General features: G+C 41.6%; 2 protein-coding genes and 1 pseudogene across 5 annotated transcripts in view; all 3 read right to left on the minus strand.

Annotated features, from left to right (window-relative positions):
• The window catches only part of Dhx9 (DExH-box helicase 9), a 41,182-nt gene extending 32,470 nt beyond the window's left edge, over window positions 1-8,712 (minus strand). For both annotated transcript variants that reach the window (XM_047521037.1, XM_047521038.1), the window contains exons 1-3: window positions 8,581-8,712; window positions 5,420-5,552; window positions 4,693-4,833 (exon numbers count right to left, since the gene is read on the minus strand). In XM_047521037.1, the coding sequence (XP_047376993.1) occupies window positions 4,693-4,833; window positions 5,420-5,530 (252 nt within the window). In that variant the 5' untranslated portion in view covers window positions 5,531-5,552; window positions 8,581-8,712. The remainder of the gene's footprint in view (window positions 1-4,692; window positions 4,834-5,419; window positions 5,553-8,580) is intronic.
• Window positions 8,713-14,217: 5,505 nt separating this feature from the next.
• LOC124962265 (60S ribosomal protein L38-like) lies at window positions 14,218-14,662 on the minus strand (annotated as a pseudogene).
• A 1,337-nt stretch (window positions 14,663-15,999) lies between these two features.
• Window positions 16,000-21,315, minus strand: part of Npl (N-acetylneuraminate pyruvate lyase) — a 39,549-nt gene continuing 34,233 nt past the window's right edge. For 2 of the 3 annotated variants that reach the window (XM_047521467.1, XM_047521468.1), the window contains exons 11-12: window positions 19,462-19,501; window positions 16,000-16,750 (exon numbers count right to left, since the gene is read on the minus strand). In XM_047521467.1, the coding sequence (XP_047377423.1) occupies window positions 16,566-16,750; window positions 19,462-19,501 (225 nt within the window). In that variant the 3' untranslated portion in view covers window positions 16,000-16,565. The remainder of the gene's footprint in view (window positions 16,751-19,461; window positions 19,502-21,315) is intronic. The other variant, XM_047521469.1, reaches the window with a different exon arrangement.

Below are 21,315 nucleotides of genomic sequence, written 5' to 3' on the forward strand. Positions count from 1 at the left end.
TATATAAAACATTTAAATATATATGCAATGTGTATACAAATGTAATTTCCCCACAAATAGTGGTGTCAGCTTATACCGTTAGTTACTTTTTAAATTTGGTATCTTCATGAACTATCAATCAGTTAGGTATCTTTTATAGGAGCTCCCACGAACTAAATATCATTCTAGAGGGAAAATATGAAAACAAGGGCATGTTTTATCCCCACCAAACTACATTCTAATGGGAAGAACTATAAAATACAGAAACATGTAAGTTGGGGGTGATGAATACTATAGAGAAAAGACATAGGGAGTGTTAAAGATCACTATTTTAAGTGAATAGAGAAAGCCATGCTAGTGAGGTTAGATCTGAGAAAAGATACAAAGGAATCAACTAGGCTTATGTGAGGGGAAAAACATTCCAGGGAAGAAGAACAGCATTACATACAGTATTGCGAGTTTTCTACTTCTTTAAATACTTATTTATGTGAATTTTAATGACTTACTGGTCTGTTATATGGATGTACTATATATAGCTCAACCAACAGCATGTTGCCAATTTTAAACAAACAAGAAAATAACACTGCCATGAACTTTTGAACTTCCGTCTACCTTCTTCAGAAAAAAAAATTCATGAAGATGAAATTCCTGGATTTAAAAGTGGCAGCACACACTTGTAATGCCATCTACTCAGAAAATTGAGGCAGGAGGATTCCAAGTTAGAGGCTAGTCTGGGCAACTAGGGAGACCCTGGCTCAAAAAATAAAGAAGTGGGGATACAGGTCAGTGGTACAGTGTCCCTAGGTTCAATAATCACTGCGTGAGAGGATGGGGTAACTTAAGAAATACCAACGGATACCATTTGGAGTACAAGTTAAAACCATAAGGAGAAAAGGTTATAGCACAATTAGAAATCCAGATATTAATTGCATATTTGATGCCTTTAAACTATTTTTAGCCTTTTATTCTAGTTTTGATATGTTATGCTTAAACAAGGAATGATCTTTTAGAGGTGTAAACAAATATTAACAATAGCGATAGGATGTCTGGAATTTGCTTCAAATAATAAAAGGACAAGTGTGCCTATACGGAAAAGTCAACATGGTGGTTTATTATGTTATTCTTTTATACACATCTGAAAATTTTCCCCAGCAAAAAAAGTTTAAATGATCTTTTATACTGCGTAATTTGTGGGATGAAAAGGACAAGTGCAGAGCAAAAAAGGGATGTGAATAGGATTTGCCTGGAATGGGGAAGTTACACAGGGTTTCTTACTTTGGTTTGATTGACATTTTAGGCTGGCTAACTACTGTAGGAAGCTGTCAAGTAGTGTAGGATATTAGCAGCACCCCTGATCTCTACCTACTATCCAAGAGTGGCTCCCTCCAATTATAACAAATACCTCCCCACTTATCACCAAATGTCCTCCAGGACAAAACAGTCTGAGCAGTAGTGGGTTGAGTTAATAAATACCATGAATAAAAATGGAGATGTAAATAATGCCTTGGATGGGGAAGAGAAAGACAACAGCTAAAATAGAAATGGACTTGTGAACTAAATTTTTAGTTTTTACTGGGAACTGATCCCAGGGGCGCTCAATCACTGTGGCACATCCCCAGCCCTTTTTTGTATTTTATTTAGAGACAGTGTCTGAGTTGCTTAGGGACTCACTAAATTACTGAGGCTGACTTTGAACTCGAGATCCTCCTACCTCAGCTTCTCAAACCACTGGGATTACAGGTGTGAGCCACCATGCCTGGCTTATAATTTTAAATGGGATAGTTAAAAGAATAGTTCTCCAGGTAGAAGGAAAAGAAGTACAAAAGTTTTGAGATCTATGTAATGGCACATTATAGGAATTACAAGACCAGTGTAGTAGAAACAAAAGAAATGAGAGAAAGTAGGAAATGCAAAAAGGAAAAATCTAGGTACGCTAAAAGACACTCTCTCCAGTAGTAAACACACCCAGAAAATGCAAAAACACAAAACCACCCTAACAACATGCAGGCACTGAAGAGTGAACAAAGTAGGCAGATCCTGGAGGACAGTTGAAATTGGGAATCAGGGAATAACAAGGGTCTAATTCCTATTTGTTACTATTTTTAGAGGGAAGCCACACAAGACGGCTTCTCTCCAGCCTAAAGAGTCAGAATGTAGGTGATTTAATTGCTTTATAAAACTACCAAATAAATACTCTTTGTAGCTGGGTGTGGTGTGCAAACCTGTAATTCCAGTGACTTGGGAGGCTGAGGCAGGAGAACTGTGAGTTCAAAGCCAGCTTCAGCAACTTAGCAAGGCCCTAAGCACTTCAGGGAGACCCTGTCTCTATAAATACAAAAAAAAAGGACTGGGGATGTTGCTCAGTGGTTAAGTACTCCTAAATTCAATCCCTGGTACCAAAAATAAAAAAATAAAAAGCAAAAAAACTTTGTAGGAACATAACATTATTCATCATCTCTACAACATAATATTCCAATGCCTGGGATACAATCCAAAATTTTCTGAGAGAGAAAAATGTGAGGGGCTGGGGAGATGGCTCAGTTGGTAGAGTGCTTGCCTCTCAAGCACAAAACCCTGGGCTCAATCCCCAGCACTGGAAAAAAAAAAAGAAAAGAAAAGAAAAATGTGATACCAACTCAGGGAAATACAATCAAACTGCAAGTCCAAGCAAAAGAATTGAAAGTTTCAGGTCAAGTTTAGCATCCACGTAAGAACATGTCTTGCTGAGTATGTACTCAATCCATAGCATCAAAAAAACAATGGAAGACAACAAGAGTGTGTTATCTTTAACATGTAGAAAGGGGCAGGGGTTAGCATCTCAGTGTTCTATATCCAGTAAAAATATTCTTCCAGAAGACAAAATAGAAAGGTCTTCAGAAACACAATCTGCCACCAGCATATCTACACTGTAAGGCAATAGAAAGGAAGAGGCTAAAGGATACACAATGGATTTTAACAAATGTAGCATTAGCAAATGATTTCAAATATTTGAAGGGTATTTGCTAAAACGTTTTTTCCTTAGCCAGAATGAAATCTTCCAATATCTTCCTTAATTTTGTCTCTTCACAGATAGGAAAACCAATTAAATCAAAAACTTTTAAGTAAACCTAAGTCAGAAAGTAAATTTCTTGACTTTTAGGTCAAGCAATAGGAAGACGTGAAACATGAATTTTTACTTTCATAAACAGATTAAAATACATAAATTCAGGGAAAGCAAGAACTCCATTAAAGCTAGTATACACAATATTCCTTAACATTGTATATTTTGTAGTACTGGAATTTAACCCAGGTGCACTCTTCCACTGAGCTATATACCAGCCCTTTTCAATTTTTGAGATAGGTCTTGCTAAGTTGTTGGAGGCTGCCCTTGAACTTGTTATTCTCCTGCTTCAGCCTCTGGAATCCTGGGAATCACAGGTCTGCCCCATTGCACCAGACTGCCTAATCCTTTTATAAAAACATCTTGCATTTTATTACCCAAGATATTTACTTAAACCACACGAATATTTTTAGGTCAACAATTTTTCAAAATTTTTTTTTTGAAAATGCACATCTTCATTTTTTAATTAAATAAGCATTGAACTACACTTAAAAACAGTATTAGGGTTATTTGTTGTACTCTCACATAACTACCATATCAAAAACAAAATGATATTCCACTGCACAAAACACTTTTCCCTCTAAAAATGGGAAAAAAACTACTTAAAAAGTTAGATTTTGTATATTTTATTTAAAATGTTAAAGTGCCATAACTGCTTATAACTGCTCCTCTGAAAATTCTGCTGTATGAATGAATATATGAAGCCATAAGAAACAGATTAAATGAAACTTCAAAAATGTCTGAGAATCTTCAGAAACTTGTTCAACGTGAAGATTGCAAGGTTCACTAAAAAACACAACATATTTGAGGAGGGAAAAATTATCACCCTAGGTCTCCATACATATTAAGAGTACATAATCTTATAATTGAAGGAGTTCAGGAAGTGCCACCCCAAAATATGCAGCTTTGGAGGGGAACTGTAAATTCCAAGAATGAGCTTTCTCTTAATCTGCCTAAAGAGGGACCTTCGAAAAGGAACTCAATTATCTTGAATCCTCTCCTCAATCTGGTAAGATTTAACAATGTTCTAGGAGAAGAAATAAGAGGTTGGCAACAGGTCCAGACAGATCACCTATTCTTCTGAGAATGCAGGAAGGTAAACAGAGGCTTCTCAATTTATGATGTTCTTATGCTATATTATAAGGCAAAAAGTCAAAAATGCATATACATCTAACCTACCAAACATCATAGCTCAGCAACAGTACACTGTAGAATATTGGCTGTTTACCCTTGTTATCACAGAGCTGAGCAGAAGCTATAAGATTCTTATCCTGTATTATTGGTAGTCTGGAGAAAAGTTAAAATTCAAAATTTGAAGTACATTTCTACTGACTGCCTATTACTTTTGCACCATTCAGGTAGACATGGTCAAAAGCTAGGGATCATCTGTATGACTTTCAGAACTCATTGAATTTTGAGGTATTCACTGTTATTTCATTCCAATTTTAGCATATGTGCTGTTCTTCTGTGATGTCCCTGCACACATAATAAATTGGTACTTTTTCTGGTAATCTGTTATTTTAATTTTTACCCCAAGAACCTAGAAGCATGAAAGGAAACCATTTATCAATCCCTTACAAATACATATCAAGTACTTGCCATTAAGTACTTACCCCCATAGCTGGGACTTCTTCACTCTTTACTTCATTTATTCGAACCAAATAGTTAACAAAGTCTCTGGCAGCATTGCTCTGTGCATCTTTTTTATTGGTGGAGTTGCCCATGCCCGTGTAATTATATCCTTCTACCCGAACCTTTAAGAATCAAGAAGAAAAAAGTGTATTAAAGCTGGATAATTCTGGGACTTAAAAAACTCACAATTCAACAAAACAGTCCATTAAGAGCTATCAAACAGCTAATTTTTAGAGAAGTATTCTAAAAGAACACTAAAAATAACACCGAGAACATACAGACTACCTTATGAAAAAATTTGTACTAAGCTAAAATTATACTAAGCTTAATTATAATAAAAATATTCATTTAAGTGGCTCAGATATTTTCATGTAACTATGTTCCACATTAAAAATCTGATTTTATAAAAACAAGCTCTTCAATTATTCTTTCAAACACTTTGATTCTAAAGGTGTTAGTAAAATTGCAAAGTTTATCTAATTTTTCTGATGAGGAAGATTTAAGCTCTAGTTACAATTATTTACCTATCACATTGTTCTATAAGTTATGCTTTCTTGAAAATGATTTATAATGAAACAGCAGTCACAGTCACAACAAAGAACTATTCTTCCCCACTGTGCAAATGACTTACACATTTCCAAACAAAAATATTCTTTTAACTTCAAAATAACTTTATAATTCAAATAAAGGAACTGTATTCTACGGTACCTCACACATGAATTTCTGCCTGTTTTTGTTCCCTACTGCTCTAATTTCATACGATGGAGTCATCTTCCTTTTGCCACACCAGGCATACAGAAAATTTTTAACGTCACCCATGATTCAAAAGTCTTCTTTGGACCTAAAAAAACAAAGTTGGTTAAAAATAGCATCATAGCAAAACCTGGAGATAAAACATTACCTGGAAATTACTGAAATCTCGGTTAATAGATCAAGACTGGAAAGAAATTTCCCCACAATGGCTATCTTTGGGGTCTGATTTTTCTCTTTTCCTAAATATTTTATACAATGTTCCACATACTACAATGAGCATCTTATGTGTTTTAATTCATTTACTGATCTTAACAAGGGAAGTTATGGTACATTCTATTACCGTCTACAGAGAACAAACTAAGGCTTAGAAAATTTAACAGTCATTCATGGTGGAGGCATAAATTCAAATACCAACTATTATATTAAGAAACGGGGGATGGGGAGATAGCTCAGTTGGTAGAGTGCTTGCCTTGCAAGCACAAGGCCCTGGGTTCAATCCCCAGCACCGCAAAAAAAAAAAAAAAAAAAAAAAAAAAAAAAAAAAAAAAAAAAAAAAAAAAAAAAGGGAAGAAATGGCCATCAATCATTTTGTGTACAAGTCCAATGGTCTCCTTTCATTCTGACTGTGACTACTAGGAGGGCTATCCTTTATGCTGCAAACTAGATATTACACTGGATAAAGTCCAAACACATTAAGCATTTCTTTCTTGAAGAAAGTAAGGTCACTATCTTCATTAAATGTTAGTCACCAAAACTCTCCTTTAGGAGCAGCCTATAGACATTGCCAGGCGTGCTGGGTGAAATACCAGCGGATTGGGAAGCTGAGGCAGGATTGGGAGGTCAAAGCCAGCCTCAGCAAAAGCGAGGTGCTAAGCAATTCAGGGAAACCCTGTCTCTAAATAAAAATACAAAATAGGGCTAGTAATGTGGCTCAGTGATCAAGTCCCCGAGTTCAATCCCCAGTACCAAAATTAAATAAATAAATAAAAAGAAATTGCAGGCATGGTGGGGCATGCCTGTAATCCCAGTGACTGAGGAGAGGCAGGAGGATTAAAAGTTCAAAGACAGACGCTGCAATCCATAGAGGCCCTAAGGTTCAGTATGTTATGTTGTTCAGGAGTTGAATACTCCTAGGTTCAATCTTTGGTACAAAAATAAAACAAAACAAAAAACCCTGTAGGAAATGTTTCCTTGAAATGCAATGTATAACACTTGTTGGCACTCTGCCTATAACTCAGACTATAAAACATTAAAAAAGACAGAGGGTATGTGTCTAAAGTCATCTGTGAAGAAAATGGAATGTCCTATTATTAAAAATACTGTGGAGAATTAAAGAGGTCTGCTATGGTTCAGCTAAATGTCCAAAGACCCACCTGTTATTGGCTTAATCCCCAGTCCATGGTACTACTTGAAAGTGGTGGAAACTTTAAGAGGTGGAGCCTAGGGAAAAGCCTTCCAGTACTAGGGGGAGAAGGAGCAAGCACTAGAAAGAGTTTTGGAACTCCACCCCCCCCCCACATACATACCCTACTAAGAGCTTAATTTGTTCGCTCCACCATGATGTGCTAAATCACCACAGGCCCAAATGCAGTGGGGCTAATCTAATCCACCATGGACTGAAACCCTGAAGCAAAATAATGCTTTCTTTTTGAGTTAATTATCTCCAGTATTGTGTGTTAGTAATGGTACACTAATAGCTTCCACCTGTAAACTCGATCCGAGTATTTAGTTCAAAAAACAAACTCAATGAGTAACAAAATATGAAGCGCTAGAGACTCAATACTAAATCATTTCTTATTTCTTCGGTAGTCTTATCTAACTGTATATAGTGCAAAATATAAAACGAAAGTTTAATCTACTTCGTCTTTAAAATCAAATTCATTCAACAGAAGCGCTAACACATCCACCTGCATGGCATCTCAGTCAAAAGGGAACTTTAAATTTCTTCCTCAAACCTGTTCCAAACCCCTCCCCTCCATTCCCATATCCATTAATAGCACGACCCCCCACTAAATTACCCGAGTCACAATTCGGGAATGAGCTTCCACTCCCTGAAAATCCTTAACCTAGAGCCTTTACTGAGGCCTCACTAGATGCCTTAGGGCATCATCTTATAGAACTACTTTTAGGGCTGGGGCTGTGGCTCAGTGGTAGAGCACTCACCTAGCATGTGTGAGGCACTGAGTTCGATTCTCAGCACCACACACACACAAATAAAATATAGATAATGTGTTCATCTACAGCTAAAAATATTCTTAAAATAATTTTTTAAAAAATCTTTTAAGATTCCACCATTGCAATAAGCATTACGATTCCCTTTAGAAAGACGAGAGAACTGATACCAAGGATAATTTGTGCCAGCAAAGAGACCCCAATCGGAAAACCCACAATTTCGCCACGGTCGTCCGCCAGGCTCCACCACCACCGCACACAGAGAGCACCAGCTGACCCGCCGACTCTAGCCCCCTGAACCCGGTCTCGGAAATCGCCCTCGGGCCCCTGCAGGCCCAGGTCTGGGGTTCAGCGCTCGCCCGCAGCGCCGCCGCGCGGAGGCGGACGCCCCCCGGCCCAGGGCCCCTCCGCCCCGCCGACGGCGGCGTTCCCGCGCACACGCCATCCCCCTCCGCCGGCGCGCGGAGACCTTTGTTTCCCGGCCGCCTGCCCTCCCCGCACCCCTCCGCCGCCCCGAGGAAAGGGCAGCGGCCGCATCTGACACACTGGGCCTGCGGGACAGCGCGGGATTGTCGCGTGGATGAACGAACCTCCCACGGGCCCTAGGCACGTGCGGAGCTCCGGCAACAACCGCCACAGGCGCTTCACCCCCTCCCCTCCCGCGGCCGCGCCCCAGCAGGCCCGTGGGTAAACGCAGAGGGCTCGGCGTGCAAGGAACAGGAGAGAGGGAGAGGGCGAAAGCGGGGACCCCAGGGCGCCCGCGGCCCGCGCTGCCCAAGTGCGCCACGGCGGGCGCGCGCACACCCGCGATCCGGGCGCCGGCCGCCCCTCCCCCGCCGCCGCCGCCGCCGCCCGAGCTCCACACAAAGCCGCCGCAGAGTCGCGGCCCCTCCGCCTGTCCGCCTGCCCGCCGCCCCACCCGGCAGCCAGAGTCTCTCTCTTACCAGCCTCCGCTTCCCGGTGCCCGAGAGCACGGCCCTCTTAAGACCGTCTGCGTCTCCGGCCTCCCTCAGAGACCGCTAAAAAGCACGCGGCCCCTTGCACCCAGGCAGCGGCGAAATGGCTCCGACCGCGGCGCACAGGGGGCGGAGCCAGCGCGCGCACGCATGCGCAAAAGGCGATGTCGACCGCGAGGGCGCCCCGCGGGAGGGGGCGGGGCGGGCGCCCCTGGCGCCTCGAGGCCGCGGCCTGCCTGGAGATCGGTGCGCGCGCGCCCTGGGCTACTTCCGGGAACAAGCGCCCCGCCCCGAGCCTTGTGGGGAATTGAGGGCCTAAGCGTTTTGATGCCATTGTGTTTCCCAACTTCTATCCCAGGCGCCCGCGGCACCTCACAATAAGCTACCCTGGAATATATTTATTGGGCGCGTTTCAAGATGGCTATTCCGAAAAACTGCTGGCCGGAATGATTCCGAAAGGCCGCCCTTTTGTAAAGAACTTTACATCTCTAAAGGAAGTCGACATTAGTGAAGTAAACGGATGTAAACAGGCTTTCCCCTTTGAAACCCCTTTCTGCCTAAGAAAGACCTTTTCAGAGAAGGAAGAGGCGGGGGTTTGATCCCCGGCCCGCAGATCACCACCCGACCGGTTGCCTGGGAGACTCATTTGCGTAACAAGGCGCCGCAGCGCAGGTGCCCCCCGCCCCCGTGGGCTTGCACGCTTCCTGGCTGCCCGGTGCCCCCAGCCCTTTGTTCAGCGCTATCTAAATGTCAACTGCGAAGCCTTCCTTTGGGTCCCAGTTTGCAATTTATTAAGATGTTTTTGCACTTAAATTTGTTATGTTCCCTCCTCCAAACTCGGGTTAATCTATCGTCAATTTATTTCACAGATTAAAATTATCAAGGGACTAGAAGTGTGTGGCTCAGTAGTAGAGCATCTGGGAATCCGCGAGGCCCTGGGTTCTATACCCAGTACTGGTTTAAAATATATATATATGTATATTTATATATGTATATGATTTTTATATATGTATGAGTGTGTATATATACATATATATGTATATATACCTTCAGTAGGACAAAAGATAAAACTTCCTTACCCCTATGAGATCAGGTAGCTGCCCTTGGAAGGCAGACTGTAAGGAACAAGGCTACAGCCATTTCTCTCCTGATTCTGCCGCCTGTCCACACACCATTTTGTAATCTAGATTGTTAACTTTTTTGTCACTCATTGGTCCAATTAGCCCGCAGGCTTTCACTATTTAAGGGTAATTCCCCTGCTACTTGCTCACTCCTCTCTCTCACCTTCACTTTCCCGATCACTCACACTCTCTCGCTCTTTCTTTCCCTTTCACCCTTAAGAGCAGACACTTTGTTTGCTAATAAAGTTTCTTGTGTGAGTTCCCAGCCCTGGAGTGGTTCCTGGGTGCTTTCAGACTGGAAATCTGCTAACTGCCTAGGGTTGTTGAGATGATTAAATGAGATAACTCACTGGAAGTGTAGTGCAGTGGTAGAGAGACTGGTTAGCATGCAGGGTATTACATATGGAAAGTGAAAAAACGCAACACAGTAAGGCCTGAGAAAAGGGAGTGAAAAAGAAAGCCATACATTGATAGCTTTCTCAGTGCATTCCTTCCCAATGATAGAACAGTCCCTAGAAAGGAAGCTAAAGCATTGATTCCTCCCCAAATAAATCCTTTCCCAGTGACAGCACAATGGGACCCTGAAGGGAAAGGGAGAAACACTGAACACAGACCCCAGATCCTCCATTCTTCTACAAGTAAAAATATTGCCTGGTAAAAAATTTTTAAATTCTCACAAACCTGTTTCCTAAGTGCTCAAATTGATATGTTCATTAGACCACCCCTCAAAAATAACCTATATAAAACCCAGTCCCTTTCTTTCTTCAATGGCTCATTTTCCACCAGGAAAGTGGGTTCACCAGAGCTATTTCATCCCTGCATCCCCTTCCTGAATAAGCAGCTGAGATGATTCATGAGGTTTGCATCCTGCCTGGTGTTTTTGTGCTAACATAGGGAACCTGGGTTCAAATTCCAGCTAAATAAATACACTTAAGAGTACCGATTGAGGAGTGAAAGGGACTTATTCTTGGTTAAGTCTAGGGGAAGTAGGAGATAAAATTGCACACTAATCTCCCACCCTTGGGATGTTGAGAGTGCATAGATATTAGAATAAAAGAAATGAGGAATATTGATATCTTTTCTGGGAATGGGAGGATGTTTCCCATTAATTTCTGCACCACCTCTTTTTGCTCCTTTTGTGGTTATTTCCTGTCATCCATATGGTAATTGTTAACTGTCATGGTGCTTACTTAGCATGTGGGTGGGAAACATCTTGTATCCAACCAGTTTCGGCTAGCCCACCTGAAGAGGAACTTCTGGACTTCAGACTTCCTGACTCAAAATTGGCAAGAGTAAGCCAGATAGAAGTTTAGCTAAATGGCCTAGACAGTCCAAGATTAGGACAGGGTAGCAGAATGGCATACAAAGGGGATTTAATTCAGTACCTGGCACACATTAGGTGTTCAATATGTGTTTTGTAGTCATTCAAATACTCTAAAAACCAAGGTCTCTTGAAAGAATTAAGCACAAGTGATGGCAAAGACATTCTTGGCTAGCCAGGGTCACTCACTGCAGTGCCTGGAACTCTAAATTCTCAATAAATTCTTGTTTAATGTATAAATAAAAACTGCAAGGTTGTTTTTTGCTTAAATTGGGTATCTTTTGTCTTCGGAGTATTTGGAATAATTTGTATCTGTAACTATTGTAGTAGTGAAGCCAGAATTGAGGACAGGCAGTTAAGGTAGAATAAGAAATCTGAGGCCATCTGAGTCTGGGAAGTTGGAGACCACCCCTGGGACATTGGAATGTCAGTGTCTCCAGTGCCTTTTTGATCACCAAGATTACCTGCCTAATTACCCCTCCCAAAAAAGCTGCAGGCAGGGAATTGCTAACTAACACCCACTGGACCTTTATCTACCTAATCACTTTGGCCCTCCCCCTGCCCATCTGCTTCTCACCTTTTTTGCCATGTCACCGGCAACTCCTGGGCCTAGTCATGTAGGCAGGAAGGAGAAAGATAAGGGGGCAGAGAACAGAGCAAAGAAGACCCTAATCTGTAAAAGATGTGAAGCCAGAATTAAGGACAGGTAGTTAGTGTAGAAATAGGAAATCGGGTCAATTCGAGGAAATGAAGCCATGAAGCCATCTGCCTCTGGAAGTTGGAGACTGCCCCTGGAAGAATGGAATGTCAAGGAGCTCCAGAGCCCATTGATTACCAAATTTACCTGCCTTTATCAAGGACTGCAAGCATGGAGCTGCTAATTAATGCCCCCTTGGCCCTCCCCCTGCCCATGGCTTCTCACTTAATACAAAACCAGGCCTAGTCACGTAGACAGGAAGGAGAGATAAGGGGGAGAGAACTGGACAACGAAAGAGACCCTAACCTATGAAAGATGGAGGGTGCGCTCACTTCTGGGGACTTTAGAACATCAGCCATGGCCCCCTTCTTCCTGCCGGGAGAAGTCTGTATTATTACCTTTAAATAAAACCTGCTTAATATGCTTGCCTTGGCGTGCTTCTCTAGTGTTCAGACTTCAACATTAGAGGGAGCAGAACTCGTCACCGGTAAATGGCGGTATCAGATGTAGGGTGCGCTCACTTCTTGGGATCCTAGAACATCAGCCATGGCCCCCTTCTCCCTCCCGGGAGAAGTCTGTATCATTACCTTTAAATAAAACCTGCTTAAATGCTTGCCTTGGCGTGCTTCTCTGATGTTATACTTCAGCATTTGAGGAAGCAGAACTTGTCACCGGTAAACTACTGTATCAGTAGTCACTGTTAAATTTTGCTTCCCTTTTTAAAATTTCTAAAATTTTTAAAATTTTTTTGGCACCGGGGATTGAGGCCAGGGGCCTTTACTGTAACACTGGTCCACTTTATGGTCTGAACATAGCTCTTGCTCCCCTGTCACTGTGACTTTTTAAAAAATGTACATATTTCTTTTTCTCCCTCCTCTAATTTCTCCTTCCTAATCTTAGGCAGAGTTATCTGTCCTTGAGCATACCCACCCTGCAACAGGAACAAAGTAATTCAGACTTCGGGGATGGCACAGATTTCAGAAATGACCATCTCCAAATTAACAAGTGAATTGCAACTCTAACAGAGCACATGTGGAATATTGCCTTTGAATCCCCTCTTTAAAAGCCCCCTGCTCCCTTGGAGGAACAGAATCACAGCCTTTGGGACTGTTCTTCTTTGTAGTCTGTTCTTCTCCTTTGCTAGCAAAGCAATAAGACACCTTTCTCCTTTTTCTCAAAACCATGTCCTTGTTATTGGATTGGCATCAAGGACAAGGACCCCATTTTCGGTAATACTCCTGCGAGTGTTATTTACTCAGTAACATGCTTTAGGGGTGCCCGTATACTCAAGCGCTAACAATAAATCACTTGGTTTTGCCATAGTCCAAGGAAGGACTCCCAAGAAAAAAGCATTTGATTTTAGCACTTCCCCCGATTTGAGACAAGGTGTCTCACATGGGGCAAACTGGACTTGGACTAGAGGTTCCAAGATGCTGACACACTTGCCCACTTATGGGAAGTCATTTCCAGGGCCGCAAAGCTAACCAGATCACACGCTTACTGATGCACATGTGAGAAAGCTTGTCCCTCACATCAAAGGTTAACATTTGCACATGCCTCTGTGCTTACAGGGCCTCAGCCAACAAATGGCTCAAATGTAGGACATTGACATTTATAAAGGGCATTCTAGCTGCTGTGTAGAAAATATAGAGGTCAGTCAGGATGTGTAGAGGTCAGTCAGGATGGACAGTATCCTCAGGTGGTTCATCTGGCATGAACTTGAAGACTCTGGTAGCTGATATGCAGATACAGGGAACTAGTCCTACTGGAAAGTTTCCTTATGTCATTGGTGGATTCGATTCCCTTGTTTACTAGTTGTGTGAAAAAAAAGTTCAGAAAATTCTTTTAAGTTTTTTCTTTTGGTCCTTTAACTTAACTGCTAAAGTGTGCCTGGTACAGTGGCACATGCCTGTGATCTCAGCAACTTGGGGAGGCTGAGGCAAGAGGATTGCAGATTTGATTGAGGTCAGCCTTGGGAATTTAATGAGACCCTGTCTAACAATAAAGAACCAGGGATGCTGCTCAGTGGTAGAGCATCCCTGGGTTCTATCCTTAGTACCACCAAATTAAAAAAAAAAAAAAAGATATATATAAAGTCAAAGTGAGATTTTTGGGTCCTACCCAAATCCATTGTTAAAGAAAAGCAACTGTTGGAAAGTGTGGCAGGGAGGGAAACAGCAGACTGCTGGGCTCACCATGGAAGGGAAGCTGGCCCGCATGACAATAACTTAGGGCACTGTGTCTTCTTGGTGACACAGGGGAAATTGTGGTGCCCAGAGCAAAAGTCCTTTGGTGCTTTGACACTTTCAGCTTTGAAAGTTCTTTGTATAGCAGGAAGCAGAGACACGGATTCACCTTTGGGGAAGGCCTTTCCTTCTATATGAGACTATATGAGAAAGAAAGTCTGTGAATATTTGCTGATCTAAGTAAAACTTCCTAATTTCCTTCCTTCCTACCTACCTACAATTCAAATAAGCCCGTGTGGTTCATTTCAGCTCCTTCATTGCCAAACCTGGGTACAGACTGCTTCAGTTTCTCTGCTTTCTCCTTGTCTGAGATGATCAAGGTATAAAAGTATCTGCTGGATCAAACTTTTTAAATTTGACATTACCTTCATTTTTCTTTCACTTATTAATTTGGGGAGGGGGGCGTTCCAGGGATTGAACGTAGGGATGCTTAAGCACTGAGTCACATTCCTAGCCCTTTTCTTCAATTTATTTTGAGATGGTCTCGCCAAGTTGCTCAGGACCTCAGTAAGTTGTTGAGGTTGTCCTCAAACTTGTCCTGCTGCCTCAGTCTTCCAAGTCTTTGGGATTACAGGTGTGTGCCACTACGCCTGGCTATCTTTGGCTATTTTTATCTTGACAGACTTGGTATCCTTTCACCAGCTGTGAGCAGAAAATCCTTAATTTTCTTCACTTTTTGAAGCATGGTGACAAGGCACACAGAGAACCAAAGAATAGCAACAGATGCTTTAGAAGTGCCCACTCACTCTAACCCTGTGAGTGGACTACTTTGTTTTACCCTAGTCAGAAATCAGTTTTTTATTACTATAACAAAATACTTGAGGTTCAGTAACTTTTTTTTTTTTTTAAAGGAGGAAAAGTTTATTTTGGGTTCCTGGTTTTAGAGGTTTCAGTCCATGGTCAGTGATTCCATTGCTCTGGACCCAAGATGAAGCAGAAATAGTGGCAGAAGACCATGGTGGAGGAAAGCTGTCAGTTCATGGCAGCCAAAAAGGAGAGAGGGAGGGAGGAAGGGAGAGAATCGATAATTTTTTTTTTTTTTTTTTTTTTTAGTATTTTTTAGTTTTTGGGCTTTTATTTTATTCATTTATTTATATGCAGTGCTGAGAATCAAACCCAGTGCCTCGCTGCTCAACTACTGAGTCACAATCCCTGCCCTATGAGGCTGAGTAACTTTTTAAAGAAAAGATTTGTCTTTTATTGATACTGGGGATTGAACTCAGGAGCACATTACCACTGAAGCTACATCCCCAGCCTTTATTTTTTGAGAGACAGGATCTCGCTAAGTTGCTGAGTTGGCCTGGAATCTGTGATCTTTCTGCCTCCGCCTCCCAACTGGCTGGATTACAGGCATGTGCGACTGTGCCCGGTGAAAAGGGTTTATTTAGCTTGCGGTTCTGGAGCTCAAGGGTATGGTGCTGGCTCTGCTCCACGGTGGATGGTGTCACGGTGGCAGGAACATACATGAGAGGGAGAGGTCACCTCACCAGAGAGGAACCCAACCAGCCCTTCAGCATTCAGGCTTAGGCTTTGTAAGGAGTCACTCTGGAAATAACTGGAACCCAACATTCCCTCCCAACGGCAGCCCCCAGTGACTTCAGCCCCTCCTGCTAGCTCCCACCTCTTTTTTTTTTTTTGGTGCTGGGAATTAAACCCAGGGCCTTATGCTTCTGAGGCAAGCATTCTACCAACTGAGCTACACCCCCAGCCTAGCTCCACCTCTTAAAGGCTCCATCCCTTCCCACATCACCACCCTGGGGACCAAGTTTCCCCCATATGAACCCTTGGGGCATACACTACATCCACACCACAGCACCACTCTAAAGGACTCGTTAGTTATAGGAACTGACATGAATCTACACCTGACCCAACGCTTTGGGAGAAAATTATGACATCCAAATTAACCTGAAAACAGACATTTTAGAGTCAAACTGAGCAGCCAAGTGAGCCAGTTGGTGTATTCATATTTGTAGTTGAGTCATGTTGTAATTTGGTAATAAACGCAACAGCTGAGAGTTTTCCTAGATTCCAAATGAATATTTATTAAAATGAAATTACATTATAGTGGTTAAAAATTAGAAGACTTTAAAATAGGATTGAGAACCAGAAATTAATGGGAATTCCCAAAAGTGGATTAATCAATTACAAATTTCCCTTGACTCCATTCCATCCAATAAACAGTAACTTCTCTACCAAAAAGTGGAATACGAATGACTTAGGGTCCATGATTTATTTTTTAAATTTTGTGTGTGGCAGGCACAGGTACTGGGAATTGAGGTCAGAAGCACTTAATCACTGAGCCACATTCCCAAGCCCTTTTAATTTTATTTTGAGAGAGGGTCTCACCAAGTTGTGAGGCTGGCCTTGAACTTGTGATCCTTCTGCTTCAGCCTCCCAAGTTGCTGCTATTGAGGGTGCATCCCACTGTACCTAACTCTCATAGTAGATATTTATTTGCTGATTGATGTGAGATTTCATTTGCTACAAGAAAGTTTAGTTCAATTTCATCTAAAAAGTCCCTGAGAAAAGAAGAACTATTCAAGATGGATGAGGTCTCAAGATACACATCCTGATTAGATAGAGAGGCACTAGCTACAGGCTTCCAAGTTTCCATCTTTCACACCAGTGAAAGAGAGGATATCCAGGCTCTTCAGTTTAGCTTCAGCATTATCAGTAAACTCCCTGGTGGCTTTCTGCAGTGGAAGTCGGGGTGGGCCCATTGGGATCCCAGAGACCAGAGTCATGATGGCTTTGGTCTGTGACACTCCAAAACCTAGATAAGAAAAATAAATGAGGAAATACATCTGGCACTGTCCATGTCCATGAAAACATCCTGAAGAAGAGATCTTATGCCAACAATGACTACTGCAGTCGGACAAGGTGTGAGTGAAAGGCACAATACTGTCATAGTGACTGGGTAGACAAAGGAAATACTTTTCCTGCCGCAAACACAAACCAATGCTGGAAAAGGTTAACAAACTATAAAACAAAACAAAGTAAGGCTCAAAGTCAACCTTTGCAAGCAAAGGAGAAGGACCAAAGCTGTCGGGAATAAAGAGGTCAGATGGGTAAGAAAGAGCTGAAACCAAGTAGCCCTTGAGGATAATCTGACTTAGGTATATAATTTTTTTTTTTTTTTTTTTTTTTTTTTTTTTTGTGGTACATCAGATTGAACTGAGATACCCAGTGCTTTTTATTTTTTATTTTGAGATAGTGTCTCACTAAGTTGCTGAGGCGGTTCTCAAACTTGCAATCCTTCTGCGTTAGGCTCCCAAGTAGCTCTGTGGCACAGTGCTTACCAAGCATCTGTGAGGCCCTGGGTTCAATTCCCAGTAACAGAAAAACAAATAAAGCCAGGTATACTTGGAAAAAATGCCAAAAAGATAATACTGGAAATTAAATACGTACTGTACGTTCAGGGAAACTAAACTGTAGAAAACAGCTAAATGTGGTAAGAATGAAGGAAAGAAGGACTGTATAGAGGGAAAAGAGGGGTGGGAGGGGTGGGGGGGAAGGGAAAAAAAATAATGAATCAAACATCATTGCCCTATGTAAACGTATGATTACACAAATGGTATGCCTTGACTCCCTGTACAAATAGAGAAACAACATGTATCCCATTTGTATACAATAATAAAAAATTAAAAAAAAAAAAAGAAAACATAGCTAAAGAAAGAATTAGTGATTTTGAAGGCAAGTCGAAGGAAACAATTCAGAAAACAGCGCAGAAAGATGTGTTAAATATTTTTTAAATTAAGGCACAGATTTGAAAAGATCCAAAATTCATCTAATACGTTTCAGAATGACAGCCTTCAGTGAATGCAGTCAAGACAATATTCACGGATGATAATAGGGACTTTTCAGAACTGAGGAAGGACAAAGACTTTGGACCGAAGAAGCTGATGAAGTAATGGGTACACTATTAATATGCAAAAACACAACCAATAAACAATCATGTATCACAATCCCCAACCCCCATCTTCTAAAATATCTGTCACTTGTTTTCTTAGCTGCCTATTGTTTTGAATTCAAAATAAAAGAAGTAACTTTCTTTTAGTAAGTTAACTTAGTTATAGTAACAACTGAGCATTGGGAAGGAAATTACTTAGCAAGATTAAGTATATGGAATAATCTTTGGCAGACACAAATGGCCTTCCAGATTTATTATGAGTAGGTAGATCAAGGAGCTGCCCTTTTTTTTTTTTTTTTTTTGGCGGTGCTGGGGATTAAACCCAGGGCCTTGTGCTTGCGAGGCAAGTACTTTACCAACTGAGCTATATCCCCAGCCCAACAAGTTTCTTTAATAAGTCTCCTTCTGACTAAGTCATGAAAACCTCAACCCCCATGAAATGACTGAGACGAGCTTCTTAAAGATATGTTTTTTAGGTCATGAAAACTATCTTCAAGAGTACCCTCCCCCTTAAAATGCAAAAATTCTGGCAAAAGAGTAAATCCTTTCTCTTAATATCTTAGATTTATGTTTTCCAAAACTGTTGAAGTATCACTGTGGTAAGATGATATTATGTAGCACACAGGTCAACTTCTAGTTAAAATTTCAGTATCAATTTAAATGTACTTTAGGAACATGTAATTATTATACCAAACCACGATTTTGTGAAAAGTAATGCCCAGGACAAGGGGATTACAATAGGTAATTAATAGCATGGGCAGCACTGAAACATGACAAAAGTCCTGGAAGTGCAAAAGCAAATGGAAACAGGGTCCTGGGAGGGTTAAGAGAGCTAGTTGAGAAGCCTGTGGGAAGGAGGCGCAGGACACATGATAGGTGCCTGGGGAGAGGAGAGTTTCCAGGATGAGGCAGAAAGGCTCTTCTGCATGGGAAGTGGGAGCTCTGCCAAGAACACACTTGAAACTCTTCCTGGACTTGACCCAGGTTCATTTGGCCCAAGGGCCAGTCCCTTGCAGAAGACGAGTGAATGGTAGCATTTGTCATTTGTTGTGAGACACAATTTAAGACATTCTGCTCAAATTCACTGTATTTTCCCCCAACTTTATTTTGTCATATTATCCAAACCTCCATCTATTTAAGCTTACCTGTGTTATTAAACTCTTTTTAAAAAATTTAAATACTCTTGGGAGAGCTGTCAGTCATTCACAAGTTAGTAAAAATCTGTATTCAGACCGCCTTCCCCAAGTACTTAGGCTGAAGTCAGCCACAGTCCAGTAGCAGAATTTTAAAGAGCAGAGACAAGTGAAAGGAGGGAGAGTGCTGACCGTGAGGGAGAAGGACCAGGAAGCAACATGCTAAAATAGAGAAAGATTTGTAGAAGACTGGCAAAGACCTCCCAATCAGGTTCACTTCACTGTTGTATATGGTCGGCCCTGGAGGGTAGTATTAAAAACAATTCTGCTTGCAAAAGAGCAGTGAAAAGTGTTCTTGTAGAACCCTCAGAGAAAGCCATGAGACTATGCCCTTTACACTTGCCAACAAGAGACAAGGCAGAAAACAGATGTGGCACTTACCTAGTTTGACCACAAAGTTGATAAATCTCTGGATGCAAAACTAGAGGGAACAAATAAGTCTACAATCAATATTAGTGAACTGTGAAAACTGAAGGAGGGGAAAAGGGAAACTGAGGACTCTGACCTTTTGCAATTTCCCTTATCTGCCAAAGTTCTCCTGCTGGCTAAAAAGCAAGCCGAGTACCTGACAAACTCCTCCCGTGATGTGGCTCTGCTAAACCCTATAAAACTCAGACCTGTGTTGTAACCAGTCACCATTTTCCCCTTGAAAATGTGCCACTTCCTTAATAAAGCATCACTGTTCTGTGGTCTGTCTCCGTTTCTTTTTCTTTTTGTATTCTCTTTCATTTGCTTTCAGACACAACTTAAGGAATTCGGCAACTTATAGAAATTCTAAAAAGTGTGTACATCTAAGTTTTCTAAAGTTCTATCATAGTTGGAAAAAGAACAGCAAAGGGACAGTGGAGATCCAACCAGGATGAGGTCGGATCTTTCCAAGCATACACGCTTTATGGAATGGGCCCATGCAGAAGAAAGGGAAACAGCAGAATATTACAGGTGGTGAGATGGGAATGCGCCCCGATCCATCTAGTTTACAAGGGACACCTAGCAGCTAGTGCAGTGGTTTTTAAACTGGGACCTCTGAGTACCTTCAAGACACCCACATGGTGCTTGGACAAGACTGTTTTGTTGCAGAAAGCTTGGTCCTTGTTGCTGATGCCAACCCAATAACAAGGACAAAGTTTTGAGAAAAAGGGAAAAAAAAAAGGTTTATTGCTTTGCTAGCAAAGGGGAAGCACAGGGGACTCTAGTCTGTCCCAGAGGCTGTGATTCTGCCCATCAGGGGGAATGGGATTTTTAAAGAGGCGATTCAAAGGCTACATTCTATGCGTTCTGTCTGGAGTTGTAATTCACTTGTTAATTTGGGAGATAGTCATTTCTGAGATCTTCTGTGCCATCCCCAGAGTCTGAATTATTTTGTTCCTGTGGTGGGTGTGTGCTCAAGGACGGATAGCTCTGCCTAGGATGGAGAAGAAAGGTAATCTGTTTCCCTGAGATTAGGAGGGGGAGGGATTAGGGAGAAGGAGGGAGAGAAAAAGAGAAAGAAACATGTCCTTTTAAAATTAAGTCACAGTGGCAGGGAAGCAAGGGCTATCTTCAAAGCATAAAGTGGACCACTATTACAGTTTCATGAGAATTAACTTCTAGTTATCCAACTGCCAGAAGTGCATCTAAATGGATTAGCAAAAGTATTTGCATGTCATGAAGGTCCAGATAATCCTTTTCTATCTTCTCTTTTAAAGTCCTTGTCTCAATTTTGAAAAAATGAAGACAGATCTCCATTATCACTGCCTTGGGATGCCTTTGGGGCACCAAATATAGGAACTAATCAAAGTGTTAGCATTAGCTGGGCGTGATAGTCCACACCCACCTGTAATCCCAGATACCTGGAAGGCTGAGATAGGAGGATCACAAGTTCAAGGACAGTCTTGGCAATTTAGTGAGACCCTATCTCAAAATAAAAAATAAAAAGGGCTAGGGATGTAGCTCAAAAAAAAAGAAAGACCAGTATTGATATTGATAAGGAGATAAACTAATTGTTTTGATTAATGGATAGTAAGTCCTCTTGAGTATCAGAGTTTTCATTTTTCTTTCTTTCTTTTTTTTTTGGCAGTACTGGGGATTGAACCCAGGGCCTCATGCATGCTAGGCAAATGCTCTACCATTGAGTTACATTCCCAGTCTTTTATTTATTTTGCTACAGGGTCTTGCTGAATTGCTAAAGTTAGCCTTACACTTGGGATCCTCCTGCCTTAGCCTCCCATGTAGCTGGGATTATAGACTATCATGCCC

The sequence above is a fragment of the Sciurus carolinensis genome, chromosome 12 (genome assembly GCF_902686445.1).
Source record: "Sciurus carolinensis chromosome 12, mSciCar1.2, whole genome shotgun sequence".
NCBI lineage: Eukaryota > Metazoa > Chordata > Mammalia > Rodentia > Sciuridae > Sciurus > Sciurus carolinensis.